Below are 16152 nucleotides of genomic sequence, written 5' to 3' on the forward strand. Positions count from 1 at the left end.
TTTATTAACAGAAAAACTAAAAGGGAACAACAAAAGCAAAATAAAAACACTTTCTACCTGGAAAAACTTGAGAAATGTATAATCAACATGACTCTTTCATCTAGAGATGCATCTTGATCCTTGTAATTTCTTCCCCCCCTTGTAATTATTGAAAAGTAAAAAAATAAAAAAAAGTAAAAAAGTAAAACTTTTAAGGATTAAATGTTCCAATTAGTTTTGTAATCATTCCTCTCTTCACCCCTAAAGTATTGCCCCATTAACAGAAAATGGTGTCAGAAGCACTTTATTGATGGAAATTCCTTCTGTGAGCTTCCAAGGGAAACAAAAAAACATCATCAATATCACCAACAAAAAACAAACAAGTTAACAAAAACTCCCGAAACAAAACAAATAAAACCACTTCTGTGTCCCCGGCACTGACCACACAGAATTAAAGTGAACCAAGCCATTTTCGCACATCACTTGGAGTGTAGATTTATTTGGATTTAAGAATCTCCGCAACAAATTACATCAACCTCACTCCATTTCCTTCCTTAATAAAAATTATGACTGGACAAACATCGGACTTTTAAAAGTCTAAAAGTAATAGAAAAGTAAAAATAGATTTCCTAGGGAAATCCCTCTCCTCAACCTTGCATGGTTTTGCTGCTTCTGTGAAATCTTTCTCTTTGGAGTAACTTGGTAGCATAGATTTTGTTTTGTTTTGTTTTGAAACAGGATTTATACAAGGGCACTGAATTAGAACTTCAGCAGATTTGTGGAGCGTGAGCTTTTACGAACAATAAGTTACCTCTGCTCTAAAAAGGAAAATGGCAAATGTAAATGAAAGAACGGGAACATTGGAAGTTCGTTTCATTATGTAATTTACGTCTTCCATTAGATAGTGCACCCTCGTTTAAAAATAAAACAAGAGAACAGAATGGTATGAGCACTCGAAAATCATCTGCAGCACTTTGAAGGGTTAAACCTGCTTAACCCATTCTTAGTCAGAGAATGGCACCAAAGAGTACAGCTCACCCCTTAAGCGTGGCTTGTTCTAAACCTGCGGTATCCTCAGCTTTTCAGAGCAGTCATGCACTCTATTTCCGCCCCCCTCCCACCCAGTTAATAGGATCCATTCATAGCTACTCACTACTGCAGGATTTGACCTGAGAAATGCTAGGATTTATTAACTCAGCAGTTGTTTTGAAAAGTCCTTAAGTAATCTTTGCCCTTGTCCAGCAAGGGCACTGCTAGTCTCGAGTTCTCAGATGCAGCTGGTGAGGTTCTCGGCCAAGTTCTTCAGATGCAGGAATTTCTGCAGGACAACCTACTTTGACATGGCATTTACAAATCTTTAAACCAGGCTTCCTGGATCTAGGAAATGTTATTCCTGACTCCTTCGACCCAGATGCTGGCTAAAATTTAGTTTTTATAATCTGTAGGTAATCACTCGTTCTTTCCTCCTTCCTTCTTCCTAGGAGCTGGCATGGTGGTTAAATTTTTCTAAAACAGTCATATTAAGATGTTCAAAAACCCACTGCTGAGTCTCAGATAGAGGGTCACATCTGGCCATGAAAATCTTCTTCTCTGCGGGGTTGCAGTCCACACAGCTGTTGCTCACAGGATGGAATAATGTTCTGTCCTGGAGGGGTCAGAAAGAAAAGAAAGGACTGACATGATATACGGTGAATGACTGGAGTCCAAAATACAGGAAGTAAACATATCCGGGTTTACATTTCAGTATATACCCAGAGTGTGAAAAATAGGCCATCTCCCAAATTAAACAATAACAGGTTGGAGAGCTGCATGGAAAACAGTTTCCCAGGGCCCATTGGCAGTACGTTGGGACTCCAAGGAGGTTCAATCAGAAACAGAGAATTCGTTCCTTGACTGATTCCTTTAAAAAGTGATCCATCCATTTTCTACTCTATAGTAAGTGCTCTGCTACATGCTTGGGTTTTAAAGATGCTAAGTATATGAGGTTGCTTGTCGAGGAGCTAATAATCTAGCTATTTGGGGAGAGGCACACAGACAAAAATGGTAATTTAGTCCATAGCAAACAACAACAGTAGCGCGCGCGCACACACACACACACACACACACACGGCCAGGAGAGTCATAGTCTTCCCTCCCTTTGTATTGAGCCTCTAATGGGAAAGAGAAATTTGAAAGAAACAGGCGCCAAACAAGCTAGGTGCTCTGTTGCCCTCTTCAGAAGATATGGGGACGGAGATACCTGATGCGCAGGCAGAATCTCAATGTACAAACTCAAATTTATTAGCTCCGGAGCTTAGTACCTTCAACCCCTCTTTCTGCCATCACAGCTCTTCCTGTGATGCAATTCTCATTGCTTTCTGTAAAAGGGAAGAGGCAGCCTTCACTTCTTTTTTACAAAGTTGCTAAGTACATGATAAAGATAACAGCTCTGTGAGAGACAGTTACCATCAGGATGCAAAGTTTAAGTGGTGAACAAGCCCACTATCTGAACAGGCTCTACTAACACACAGGTCTTTTTTTTTTTTTTTTTTAAGTAATCTCTATGGCCAGTGTGGGATTCAAACTCATGACCCCGAGATCAAGAGTCACATGCTCTTCAAAGTGAGCCAACCAGGAGCCCCAACACACACCTCTTTTCATTGTTCAAGTAGGGACAAGGAAGTTAAAGCAAAGAGAAAAAAGATCTTTCCTTAACCACTAATAAAACTTTTTGTCTCTTACAGTGTCTATGGGAAAAAAAAGCCAAGAACATGTAAAAGCATCCTCAAATCACTGCTTAAATGTCAGGATCAAATGCTGTTTTTTTTAGGAAATGTCCAGGGGTTCTGATTATTTTCTTTAGCTGAGGAATATTGGACTCCCAATGCGTTTAGAGTTAAAGAGTTTCTCAGGCAACCTGTGTCAATATTCCCAGGTTGCTTCTGGATGTTGAGACTCCATTAACCAATATTTAATGTCCTTTTAGGATCCGGATGTTTGCACAGTTAGGCGCTGTGTGAAGGGAGAATAAGGAAGGAGAAAGGCAGTGCCTGCAATTTAGTGCTTGTTTCTATTTAGTGCAAGCAAAGAGCTCTGCCTAATACAAAGCCTCACCTTTCTGTTTTCTTAAGTTTCCTGGGTTTATTCGTGGATTTTACTTTCCTTCCACAAAAGAGGGCTCCTGAGGCGTCCTCCATTTTCTTCACCTGAGGCTTTGCTAATGCGACTGCTGTTTGACAAGGAGGGGAAACTCTGAGGAACTCTGTCCTACTCTGGGTGGAGGGGGCAGATTCTAGTGGGGAGGCGGCCCTGTGGCTCACCCCACGCATCCTTCTCTCTTGGGGTGAAGCTTATGATTAGAGACCCCTTCTCTCAGCTGCGGTGCGCCCTTCCCTCTTGCTTCCCAGCATCTCTCACACTCAGTCTCCTGCCCCCTTCTACCAGTTTTTAGCTACATGGGCCTAATGAAAAACTGAAATCAGGTTTTGAAAGAGCCTTCTTAAGCTGTTAAGTTCCTGAACATTCTTTTTTTTTTTTTAATTTTTTTTTTTTTTAACGTTTATTTATTTTTGAGACAGAGAGAGACAGAGCATGAACGGGGGATGGGCAGAGAGAGAGGGAGACACAGAATCTGAAACAGGCTCCAGGCTCCGAGCTGTCAGCACAGAGCCCGACGCGGGGCTTGAACTCACAGACGTGAAATCATGACCTGGGCCGAAGTCGGACGCTCAACCTACTGAGCCACCCAGGCGCCCCAAGTTCGTGAACATTCTATGTGACCTACTAAATTCTAATTCATTCTGTTCCCCGTACATGTACTTCTTTCTTCTCCTTACTTATCTGTGTTTCCTTCTATTGTTCCCTTTGTCAATAGCTCAAGTGGGGACCTTTATATGCTCACAGTTTCTCCCCCAAAGCACATATTTCTATGAAAGCTAAAAAAAATGAGAAAAGAAAGGAGTAGAATGCGTTCCTATTCTCTTTCCTTTGCCAGCTTGTGTAGTCAGTCCGGATGCAAAAGCCAATCCTGATTTTCTAAACGGTATTTGCTGAGCTATAAGGTGATCGTATTTCTCCCAATCTCAAATTGGAACACATTCTCTGACAGATACAGGTATATGCATGAGGACGATCAGACAGGATATGCAAATTCAGCACCACCCTGAAAATCTGTTATTGTACTTCATGTTCAAATAAAAGTTGAAAAGTTGAATTCCCTAAATCCATCTATGGCTGAGAAGCTTCAGCAGCGAAATGAGAGGGTAGATAAGATTAATCTGTAAGGCCTCTCCTGGCCATAAAATGGAATGAACATTTTATTCCAAAGTTCACTGGCGACAGAGACAAACGCTGGGGCAGCAAAGTAGAAACTATCAACAATACTGAGTTGATTGATAGATTGATCATTCTCTGGTTATAGACTGAGCTCTGTTCACCCTTGTCTTTGGAGTATCTGAGAGGTCCTAGAGGTGAGGCTTCTGGAAGCCCTGCCAGCCTCTCCAGAGCCTGCTTCTTCCACTATTGACCTTGGGGGCTGTGTACATTGCCATGTTTCTACATCCTCCCGAGCTTTTGGATTATGAAATGTCTCTGCTGATGGTTTTCTTGGCTGGAATTAAGTCAGTGGAATGAGTAATCGTTCGTCAATATGGTCTCTTGTTCTATGACAGCCCTTTGCACCCCTACCCTTCATCTCATGATAGGAGATGGTCGTAACAGAATTGAATACAATGTCTTTTCTTTGGAATAGACTTCTGAATGCTTTGGCAAGTCTGCTGTTCCAAAACCCCCTTAACGGGTGCTTTTAACCGGACTGCTCATTGTTCAGTCCTGACCGGGAAGCACAGCATATGTTCTGGCTGTTCAAAGTGCAATACAGCAAACTATGTCTCTGGTACCTCTCCCACCTTCCCTGCCCGCTGCCTCCCTTGTTTTTCCTGGGTTCCTTTTATATCTTTTCAAAAAATGTTTATTTGTATTTATTTGTGAGAGAGAGAGAGAGGGAGGGAGGGAGGGAGACAGAGAATCGCAAGCAGGCTTTATATTGTCTGTGCCAGAGCCTGATGTGGGGCTTGAACCCATGTCTCTGGTACCTCTCCCACCTTCCCTGCCCGCTGCCTCCCTTGTTTTTCCTGGGTTCCTTTTATATCTTTTCAAAAAATGTTTATTTGTATTTATTTGTGAGAGAGAGAGAGAGGGAGGGAGGGAGGGAGACAGAGAATCGCAAGCAGGCTTTATATTGTCTGTGCCAGAGCCTGATGTGGGGCTTGAACCCACAAACCATGAGATAGTGACCTGAGCTGAGATCAAGAGCTGGATGCTTAACCGACTAAGCCACTCAGGTGCCCCTCCTATTTTGTTTTTGCCTAGGAAAATTAGAGACCCTTGAGCAGGCAATGAAAAAGTTCACATCCAGGGTTATGGAACTGCCCTTCAGAATCAAATCGGGTCGGACTAAATATCCAGTTCTGGCCATTCAGCTCATGCTGTGAAAGGTGCAAGTGGGCCTTTTCAGGTAGCTCATTGAAAGGGACACCTCTCCAGAGCGGGCCTGTGATCTGATTGGCATCTGTGTGACACTCGTAGGCCAGCATTAAATTTGATTAGATGTCACGCTTCGACAGGGTTGGAACTTTGAAAGAATGAGTACGTTGTAGAAAGCATTGCATGTTGTGTTCGAGGTGGGAAAAGAACAAAACACCAGAGATGCAAAGACAATAAAAGAAGTGTGTGAGTTCACAGTGTTTGGAAAGATGATTCTGAGAATAAAACTCCCACATAGTAGAAGGCAACCTAGTACTGGCTATAGGGCTGGGATTTTGCTCTGCAGGGAATTTGGATCAAATTCCAGGCAGGCCACGTACTTGTGTGACCTTGGACAGTATTTAATTCTCACAACCCCAGGTTCCTCATCTGTAAAATGTAGATAATACTATATCCTTTGCAAGTTCGTTGTAAGGATAAAACGAGTTAATATATGTAAAATTGCTCGCACAATGTCCTAAATATAATACGCGATTCTACTCCGCATCTTCCCTTAATTTATTTTTAGCCAGGGAGCATCCCCAATTCTAAAAATCAGAATGTACAAACCATCTGGCCCAAGACCAGCTATTCAAGAACAAATTGCATTTTCTGAAATCCTGGCAAAGTAGAATTTGCAAAAATCAGCACCTTCCCCAACCAGTTATCCGAATTGTTATACCAGCACCTTCCAATTTAAACAAAAGGACTTATGGGGGTGCCTGGGTGGCTCGGTTGGTTAAGTGTCCGACTTCAGCTCGGGTCATGATCTCCCTGTCCTTGAGTTCGAACTCCCTGTCAGGCTCTGTGCTGACAGCCTGCTTCAGATTCTGTATCTTCCTCTCTCTCTGCCCCTCCTCCTCCACTTGTGCTCTGTCTCTCCCTCTCTCAAAAATAAATAAACATAAAAAAATGTAAAAAAAAAGGATTTATGGAACAAAGGTTTTACGTCCAAAAGGATTCATGGAACATGGCTCTGGAATGAGCCCTTCTTTGTAACTATGATCAGAGTTTGTATATGATTCATATGTTTCAGCCCTTTGTCTGAAATACAACACTGTTCAGGACAGCTTTCAAGAAGTATTTATTAAATATCTTTTGTTTTCTGGTATGTATTAGGAGATAGGCTTAGAAAGATAATCTCAGATGTATGTCCTGACCTAAGAAGTGGGGGAGACCGACAGGTAAACAAGAAATGTACGAAGTAAGAAAGTACCAGAGAGATTGCAGATGAGGGAGAGTAAGACGTATTAGGGTATTTCAGATGTAGAGAAGAACTTGAGAACAGAGATGTGATAGCATGCGCATTTATGCATTCAATTTATTCAACAAAAATTTATTTGGGACCTACTATTATCAGGCACTATTTCAGGTGTCTAAGATGTATCAATGAACTTAGCAAGACAAAAATCCCTGCCCTCTGGGATCTTACATGCTAGAGGCAGGGTGGAGGTGAGTCACTGGGGGCACAGGCAATAAAGAATGAGTGTAACAGGTAAAACATACAGTCAGTGTGCAGACTGAAATAGGGCAGCAAAAGGACACGTCATCAAGAAGGTGACCTTCGTGTAATCTTGCAGAAGGTGAAGGAATTAGCCGTGCCAATATCTGGGGGAAGAGAGTTCCAGACAGAGAGAATAGTCAGTGGAAAGGTGCTAAGCAGGATTGCACCGTGGTGGGTTAGAGGAGCTGCGAGGGGGTGGGAGGAGCTGGGGGGGGGGGGCAGGGAGTAGGACGAGATGAGATCAGAGGTAATGAAGAGCTAGATTATGTGCTGGGGACCAGCGAGTGATTTGGTGAATTCCAGATGATTATATCCAAGAGATATCATGCAGAGACTGGGGTGCATTGCTAAGGCTTGATTTTTCATGCAAGTGTTTGCGGGGGGAGGGGTGTATTAAACCCATTGGAAGATTTAATACAGTGAGCCACAGGATCCATATTTTGGGTAGTAACAGAGAAGAGGGTGGAGTTGGGGTAGGGTGACGCTGGACTCTGGATGAGAGAATAGTCAGAGGCTACTGCAGTCATCCAGATTTAAGCCGGCAAAAGCAAAACCCAAAGCAACAGGGGTGAGTTGGAAGAGATGATCTATTTGAGAAGTAAATGTCTAGAACATTCTGATTAGTGGACTGTGGGCATTGAAATGGGGGAAGAAGTGGATGACTGGAGGAAAAGCAATGCTGAGGCAAGAAATGTCGAAAAAGGAACAGGATCACCTGGGGGGAGAGGGGATAGTGATTTCGGTTTTAGGTATAACAAGTCGGAGGCAGCTATGAAGCATCCAGGTTCAGGCGTCCAATAAGCAGGTGGCTATCGACTGGACCTGAGGACTTTTCTGTGCACAGTGGGAAAAACTGAGTTGATTCCTTCTACTGACTATTCATTTCTGGGTGACATACATTGAAAGAGAATGCTTTTGCAAGACAGAGCTCTTTCTCTCCGATGCCTTTGGTGTCTCATATGGATGTGGCTAGTTTTTAATCATAGTTTTATCCCTGACAATAATCTTTGATGGTCACTCGTCAGTGAGTTAGGTTTTCCATCTACAAAGTGAATGGCGTGGAGGGGAGAGCAGAATGAGATACGAGATAAAAATATCTGCCTTCCCACCTCTTAGCGTGGTGGAGAGGAACAAGGTTGATAGATGAATGTCCTTTGTGTTCTGGAAGAAAGACAAATTAGGCAGCGTTTTCCTGCCTATTTTTACTGTTGGCCTCTGGGAGAAGGCAAATAATGCGTTGATAGGCATAACAGGGACAAAGCAGTCTTATTGTCTATCCTTTTCCATTTTTTTCTTTGACAGTTAGAATTCCTCACAGGATGAGGAAATTGGGCTTCTTGCATCAGTGGCTAATTTGGTCAATCAGAAATAATGCTTCTTTTTTTTTTAATTTTTTTTTCAACGTTTATTTATTTTTGGGACAGAGAGAGACAGAGCATGAACGGGGGAGGGGCAGAGAGAGAGGGAGACACAGAACCAGAAACAGGCTCCAGGCTCCGAGCCATCAGCCCAGAGCCTGACGCGGGGCTCGAACTCCCGGACCTCGAGATCGTGACCTGGCTGAAGTCGGACGCTTAACCGACTGCGCCACCCAGGCGCCCCAATAATGCTTCTTAATGTCCTGACCGAGCCCCTTGGTGTGTGCACGGAGATGTCACCAGCTACAGCAAACCTTCCACCCCTACTCTTTGCTCTTCTCACTGGATTTTCCGGGCTATAGGCAAGTGATATACATGAGCGTACCCTCAATTCTCCAGAGGAGCCAGAATTATTAAAAAAAAAAAAATCTAATCTGATTTGTTAGATAACTGCTCTTCAAACCAATCAAAGCCTTCCTGGTCTCTTAGTTAAATTCTTAGCATGGCCGACAGGGTCTCGTATAGTCCTGTCCAGGCCAGATGGCTGGTTCTATAGGTCATCATTTTTCCTCACGTTCACACCTTTCAACTGGCTTCTCTCTGTTTTCCCAAGAAAACCAAGATCTTGCCTCCCTCAGGGCCTTTGCATCAGCTGATACTATATCCAGGGTCTTTTTCTCTGCCACTTCCTTCACTTGCCAAATTCCTACTCATCTTTTAGGTCTCCATTTAAACGTTAGTTTGTAAGAGCAGGTTTGCCTACTTCTCTGACCTGGGTAGAGCCCCATGTTTTGTGTTCTCATATTATCCTGTAACTTAATTAATTCATTTATTTTTGTCTGCCTCCCCACTAGACTGAAAGCTCCAAGAGTAGGGAAAACCCATCTGCTCCATATCTTGTTTCCATCTGTCCACAGCTCTTCATCTCCCCTCGGTAAACCTGGGAATCATATGAACACAACAATAGCTGATTTTTATTGAGTATGAATCTATGTATCTGGCAGTGTTACGTATTCTACATAGGCTTTCTCATTTTATCTACCTTAACCACATAAGCAATAAGAAATAGCGAATGTTGGGGCGCCTGGGTGGCGCAGTCGGTTAAGCTTCAGCCAGGTCACGATCTCGCGGTCCGTGAGTTCGAGACCTGCGTCAGGCTCTGGGCTGATGGCTCAGAGCCTGGAGCCTGTTTCCGATTCTGTGTCTCCCTCTCTCTCTGCCCCTCCCCCGTTCATGCTCTGTCTCTCTCTCTCCCAAAAAATAAATAAACGTTGAAAAAAAAAATTTAAGAAATAGCGAATGTGGACAAACAGGAAGCTGGGCTCATTTTTTATTTATTCAACAAATACTAATTAAGCACCAACTATATGCCAGCCAGTGTTTTAGGTACTATATGAAAGAAAGCAGAGAAACATCTCTGCTCTCATGGGATTTACATTCTAATATCTAGCCAGAGCTAAATAAATACAATGGTACAAAACTCTATAATATAGAAATGCAACTAATTAGCCCATTTCTCCCATATGTTAACTTGCTTGGAGAGCTAAGATCAAATCAGAGGTACTTTGTTGAACACATGGTTTGTCATAGTGAACACTAATTGAACTCCTAAATGCCATGCCCTAGGTACATTTAAATTTTATTTAATCATTACAACAGGCCTTTAAGATAGATATGATTATTATCCCCATTTTTATAGATGAGGAAACAAAAATGAATAGTAAGGAAGTTTCCCAAGATCCCAGAGCCGGGACCCACCCTGGAGGCAGAACCCAAGTCTTCAATCCCACAGGACCTAGAGCCTCTGCTCTGGATCTCTAAGCTATGTTTCATCGCCCTTCTTGGCTGAGCCAACCAGCAATCCTCCACCTCTGCTCATGAGCAAATGTTATTTAAATACTGACTGAAATGTTTACAGTTCTTATTACCTAGATTCTTTTCTGTTAGTCCAAATGTTGGCAGGCATTTAATTCAGGAAGGCTTTATCCTTATGTTAGAGCCTGGGATAGTCTGCAATGGAGCCTCTCTTGTTCTGAGTGATGAGAGAGAACGGCAGTTAAGTTCGTTAGGTAAAATGCTAACCGGTAGGGATATTGCCAAGTTACCTAGAAATGGCAAAAGATAAAAGGTCATGCCAACCAGGTGCGACATACAAATAAAAACAAGAGTGGAAGATAACACTATCGAAAAGGCAGTTTTATTGCTGTGCTGAATGTATTTCCCTCCTGGGAGTTAACCTCCAGCTTGGTTGAATCCTTAATTTGAATCAAAGATCATAACTTCTTAGGGTGTAGTGACTTAAGTCTCCTATTAGAAATGGGGGTATGATGGAGATAGTGGGCATGTTGCTTTCAGCAAGGCATTTGAAAATCTCCTCTTTGTTTTCTTTTGGGCAAGCTGGAGAAATATGGGCTAGAAGAAATAACTATTAGGTAAATCTGTATCGGTTTGAATAACTTCATCCAAATGATGCTCATTAATGGATCAATGCCACCTCTATCTTACTATAGAAGGCTCAGTTCTTGGCCTTGGGTGTTGGGACCCACAACTCAGATGAGGGCATGAATGCGTGCAGATCTGATTCATGGATGGAATAAAACTCGTTTGACGGCTAATAAGTTAGATAGAAAAATCAAAATCCAGGTTGAGGTAAATCTGGTGAGATTGAATTTCGTAGAAATAAATGTATGGCTACACAAGTACAAAAAGACACATTATACAGGTATAAGAGTGTAGAGATGTATCTCTGAGAAAAATGAGAAAAAGACGTGAGTTTTTATACTGAAAATTTATTAAAAAGCTAAATATGTCAAGTTAAGGTAGAAAATCAATACACTAAACCTAAACTGACAAAAATATATTGCTCATAACAAAAGGGAGCTGGAGGCTTATAACAAAGCACAAGAAACAGATTGCATTTTCTTTGGTCGGGACACACCTAGACCATTGTGTTCTGATCTGCGTATCATGATATTTTCTAGAACTATTTGGAGTATGTTAGGAGTGAGTTGAGGAAGATCCAGGAAGTTGAAGTAGATCCAAATTAAGTCATATGAAAAGTCGTGGCAGGAAATTGGCCTATTGAATCAGAAGTAAAGAGTAAAGATCAGGCAAGCATTGTTCAAATATTTGGGATCTGTATTCAGTGAAATGGATTAAATTTAATTGGTGTGCTTTCAAAGGCCAGGGAAGAACTTTTTAATTTTTTAAAAATGTTTATTTACTTTTGAGAGAGAGAGAGGGAGCAAGTGGGGCTGGGGAAGAGAGAGAGGGAGACACAGAATCCGAAGCAGGCTCTAGGCTCTGAGCTGTCAGCACAGAGCCCCACGTGGGGCTTGAACTCCTGAGCTGTAAGATCATGACCTGAGCTGAAGTTGATGGCTTAACTGACTGAGCCACTCAGGCAGCCTTGAGGGAAGAACTTTTCAATACTTGGGACTGTCTAGAAATGAATGAGCTGAACTGGGAGTGTGTGACTGCCTGAGTACGACCACAAAGTCCAGGATTTTGTAGTGGGGCTTCATATATCATAACCAAAGTTGAATTGCATGCCTTTTAATTAAACTCTTCGTATATACTTTTCTCATTTTTGGTCCTAAATCAATACCTAACCAGAATGCTTTAAAAATAAGAACCTTGTGGCCTTCCATCTGGCATCTTTGTGGACCAGCAGGATTTCATGAGCTGAGAGGCCAAAGCCCTGGCATATATCACAAGTTACAATAAATAGTCACATGTAGGCACATGCCAAGACTTCCACCCACTCACTTTGTAAACTAATGTGACTGTTGCAATGTTATCAATGTAGCCGGAAAGGAAACTTCTTATCTGTGCTTCCTGTTTGATGTTATTTTTAAGTCCTTTCTAATAGGCAGTTAAACTATGAGAACACCCCAGGGAGTAATGAAGAATAGAAATTTAAACCTTTCACTTTTAGTCTTTGGGGAGGCTGTGTGTGTGGTCGTGAGACAAAGAGATGTGCTAAGGATTTGTGTCTTGTGTTTTTTCTTTTTAGTTGGAAGTATAGTTGACACAACGTTACACTGGTTTCAGGTTACAACATAGTGATTCAACGACTCTGTACCTCACGCGGTGCTCACGGCAAATGTAGCTGCCATCTGTCACCACACAACGTTATTACAATACCATTGACGATATTCCTATGCTGTAGCTTTAATCTCTATGACTTACTCGTTCCATAACTGGAAGCCTCTACCTTTCACTTCCCTTCATTCTTTTTGTCCAACTCCCCAACCCTCTCCCCTCTGGCAAACATCAGTTTGTTCTCTGTACTTATGGGCCTGTTTCTGCTTTTTGTTTGTTTGTTCGTTTGTTTTTTAGATTCTACATACAAGTGAAATCGTATGATATCTGTCTTTCACTGACTGACTTATTTCACTTAGCATTATACCCTCCAAGTCCATCCATATTGTTGCAAATGACAAGATCTCATCCTTTTTTATAGCTGAATAATATTCCATTACACACATACATATATATCTCAATGTATATTATGAATGATATATATATATATATATCAATGTGTATATATGTGTGTGTGTGTATATATATATATACATATGTGTGTGTGTATATATATACATATATATGTGTGTGTGTGTATATATATGTGTGTGTGTGTGTGTGTGTATACACATATATATGTGTGTGTGTGTATATACATATATATGTGTGTGTGTATATATATATACATACATATGTGTGTGTGTGTATATATATACATATATATGTGTGTGTGTGTGTATATACACATATATATGTGTGTGTGTGTGTGTGTGTGTATATATATATATATATATATATATATATATATAGTAGGCATTTTCTTTATCCATTCACCTATTAATGGACATTTGGGTTGATTCCATGAATATTTGTTACATTTTATTCATCACAACTTGGGGTTCATGAAGAAGATCATTTCAATAACTGAACCCAGTGTTTCTTTAATCCATTTAAAAATGCTTATTTAACAACTTCTATATATTAGATATTAAGCAGGCCAAACAGAAATAAAAGAAAAGTTCCTGCCCTCAGGTAGTTAACATCTATAAAGGAAGACTAACTATGCAGAATACAGGTACAAAAAAACAAAATGATATAGGAATACAAATAAGGGGGCAAGTTCCAACTAAAGCAGGAGGGACAGACAGGGTAAAGAAAATAGGTAAACATTGGAGCTTGATAAGGGATTCTCCATCTGGCTGCCCATAAGAATGTTTTAGGAGCCTTCAAAAAATACCAATACCCAGGCCTCCCCTTCTAGAGAGCCTCAGTCAGGCTTACCTTATGCCAGTAGCACACTGCCTTAAGGGTACTTTTACAGTGTCCTGGAACCTGGCGCTTTCATAATGTTTGATATTTTTTCTTTTCCTTGGTCAACATTTTCTTGGCTATTCTTGGCCTTTTCATTTCCATATAAATTTCAGAATCAGTTTATCAATTCAGACAAATGAGCCTGCTGGGATTTGGATTGGTTTTGCATTAAATGCATATACCTTTTTGAGAACTGTTATCTTCACAATATTGATTCTTATCCTTAAACATGATCCCTCTATATAGCTTTAAATTCCTCTTAGTGATGTTTGGTAGCTCTCTGTGTAAAGATCTTTCACATCTGTTGTGAGATTTGTTTTTGTTCATGTGATGCTTTTCATGGTGATCAAATGAAATTGTTTTTGAATTTCATTATTTATTTATTTTGTTGTTGTTGCTGGCATATAGACATTTGCTTTTCTTTTTTTTAAATTTTAATGTTTATTTATTTTTTGAGAGACAGAGGCAGAGCATGAGCAGGGTAGGGGCAGAGAGAGGGGCAGACACAGAATACAAAGCAGGCTTCAGGCTCTGAGCTGTCAGCACGGAGCCTGATGTGGGGCTCAAACTCACAAGCTGTGAGATCACGATCTGTGCCAAAGTCAGACGCTTAACCGACTGAGCCACCCAGGTGCCCCGACATTTGCTTTTCTTATATTTACCTTGTATCCGAGACTATGCTAAAGGTATTTATAAATTTTAATAATTTAGATGTATAATCTTTTGGATTTTCTGTATATCCAACTATGTCATCTGTGAATTGACTGTTTTATTTGTTCCTTTCCAATTCTCGTATGTTGCAATTTCTTTATCTTGCTTGATTATTCTGGATAGGTCATCCTGTACAATGTAAAACAGAAGTGATGATAGCAGACATTGTATTTTATTCCCAGTCTCTGGAGGAAAGCTTTAACATCTCACCACTAAGAGTGAATGGCTGTTGTGGGTTTTTGGAGATACATCTCTTATTTGATTAAGTTAGCTTATTTCCATTAGGTTACTTTTTATATGGCTAAGACTAGTCTTAGATGGTAAAAGCTTGAGGATTCATAGATAGACCCACGTATATAAGGTCCCTTGACTTTGACAAAAAGTGATATTTACATGTAGTGGGAAAGGAAATGGTCTTTTTAATAAATGATGATTGATCAGTTTGATATAAATATGAAAAAGGAATCGATCCCATATTACACTGTACACATAAAAATATTTCAGGGAATTATATACCAAAAAGTAGAAGATTAAACAATAAATCTTCCAAAGATGACCTAGAAGCTATCTTCATGACTTTGGTGTGGGAAAATATTTCCTAAAGAAGACACAAAAAACACTAATGATAAAGAATAGCTCTTTATCAAGATATTCCATGAGAAAGAAAAGGCAAGACATCAACTGGAATAAGATATTTACAATATGTATATCCAACAAAACACTTGTATCTAGATATATTTTAAATGTCCTCCCAAACATTTATACGAAAGAGTCAAACAATCCATTTTAAAAAACGGTCAAAGACTTAACAGGTCCTTCACAAAGAAGATACCCAAAACAGCTAACAAGCATGTGATATCACTCTACAACCACAGAATGAAAAAAGGGAAAGAAAAAGAAACAATGCCAAGTGTTGACCAAAATGTGGAGGAACTGGATTCTCATGTAGTGTCTGCACCCTGCCCATAGCTCTTCAGGTCTCACCAACTCAGTATAGGTCCACCCAACTCCCAATGCTGGGCCACCGTATCTCACTCCCTAAAGGCTGTTTCTGGCCACAGGAACAGTTCTGTCCATAAGAGGAACTGCTGAGAGATGTCTGAGAATAAACTCCCCTCCCCTTAGGAATAATATTAACCAAAGATTAAGTGAGTTTATTTGCTCTCTGATACATGCCCTATACCGTCTCCAGAGATTTTTGGTAGGATTGAGTTCTAATTGCTCACAGTGGTACCTGCTTGATAATTCACCCTTTATTGACTCCCACCCCCTCCCTGTCCACTTACCTCCTTCCTACCAAGATTTTGGGGGACCATCTCCCAAATAAAACACTCTCAAATTCTCACATCAGGTATACATCTAGGGAAACCCAAATTAAGTACATATTATATGCCAATAAAAATGTGTATTTATAAAGGAACAAGGGAAATAGCTCTTAATTTTTTGAGGGGCGGAAGCAACAGTTAATATTGCTTAAGATAGGTTACTGTAGTGATGTGGTATATCAATGTGGTATTTTTTCAATGTAAAAAGTGCATCTGGGGGCACCTGAGTGGCGCAGTCGGTTAAGCGTCCGACTTCAGCCAGGTCACGATCTCGCGGTCCGGGAGTTCGAGCCCCGCGTCGGGCTCTGGGCCGATGGCTCAGAGCCTGGAGCCTGTTTCCGATTCTGTGTCTCCCTCTCTCTCTGCCCCTCCCCCGTTCATGCTCTGTCTCTCTCTGTCCCAAAAATAAATAAACGTTGAAAAAAAAAAAAGTGCA

The 16152-nt window shown here is 40.9% G+C and overlaps 1 protein-coding gene across 1 annotated transcript in view; it reads right to left on the reverse strand.

Moving 5' to 3' along the window:
• Positions 1-458: 458 nt before the first annotated feature.
• GALNTL6 (polypeptide N-acetylgalactosaminyltransferase like 6) overlaps positions 459-16152 on the reverse strand; it is a 1211922-nt gene continuing 1196228 nt past the window's right edge. The window contains exon 16 of the mRNA XM_043555626.1: positions 459-1624. Within this exon, the coding sequence (XP_043411561.1) occupies positions 1457-1624 (168 nt within the window). The 3' untranslated portion in view covers positions 459-1456. The remainder of the gene's footprint in view (positions 1625-16152) is intronic.

The sequence above is a fragment of the Prionailurus bengalensis genome, chromosome B1 (genome assembly GCF_016509475.1).
Source record: "Prionailurus bengalensis isolate Pbe53 chromosome B1, Fcat_Pben_1.1_paternal_pri, whole genome shotgun sequence".
NCBI classification, from domain to species: domain Eukaryota; kingdom Metazoa; phylum Chordata; class Mammalia; order Carnivora; family Felidae; genus Prionailurus; species Prionailurus bengalensis.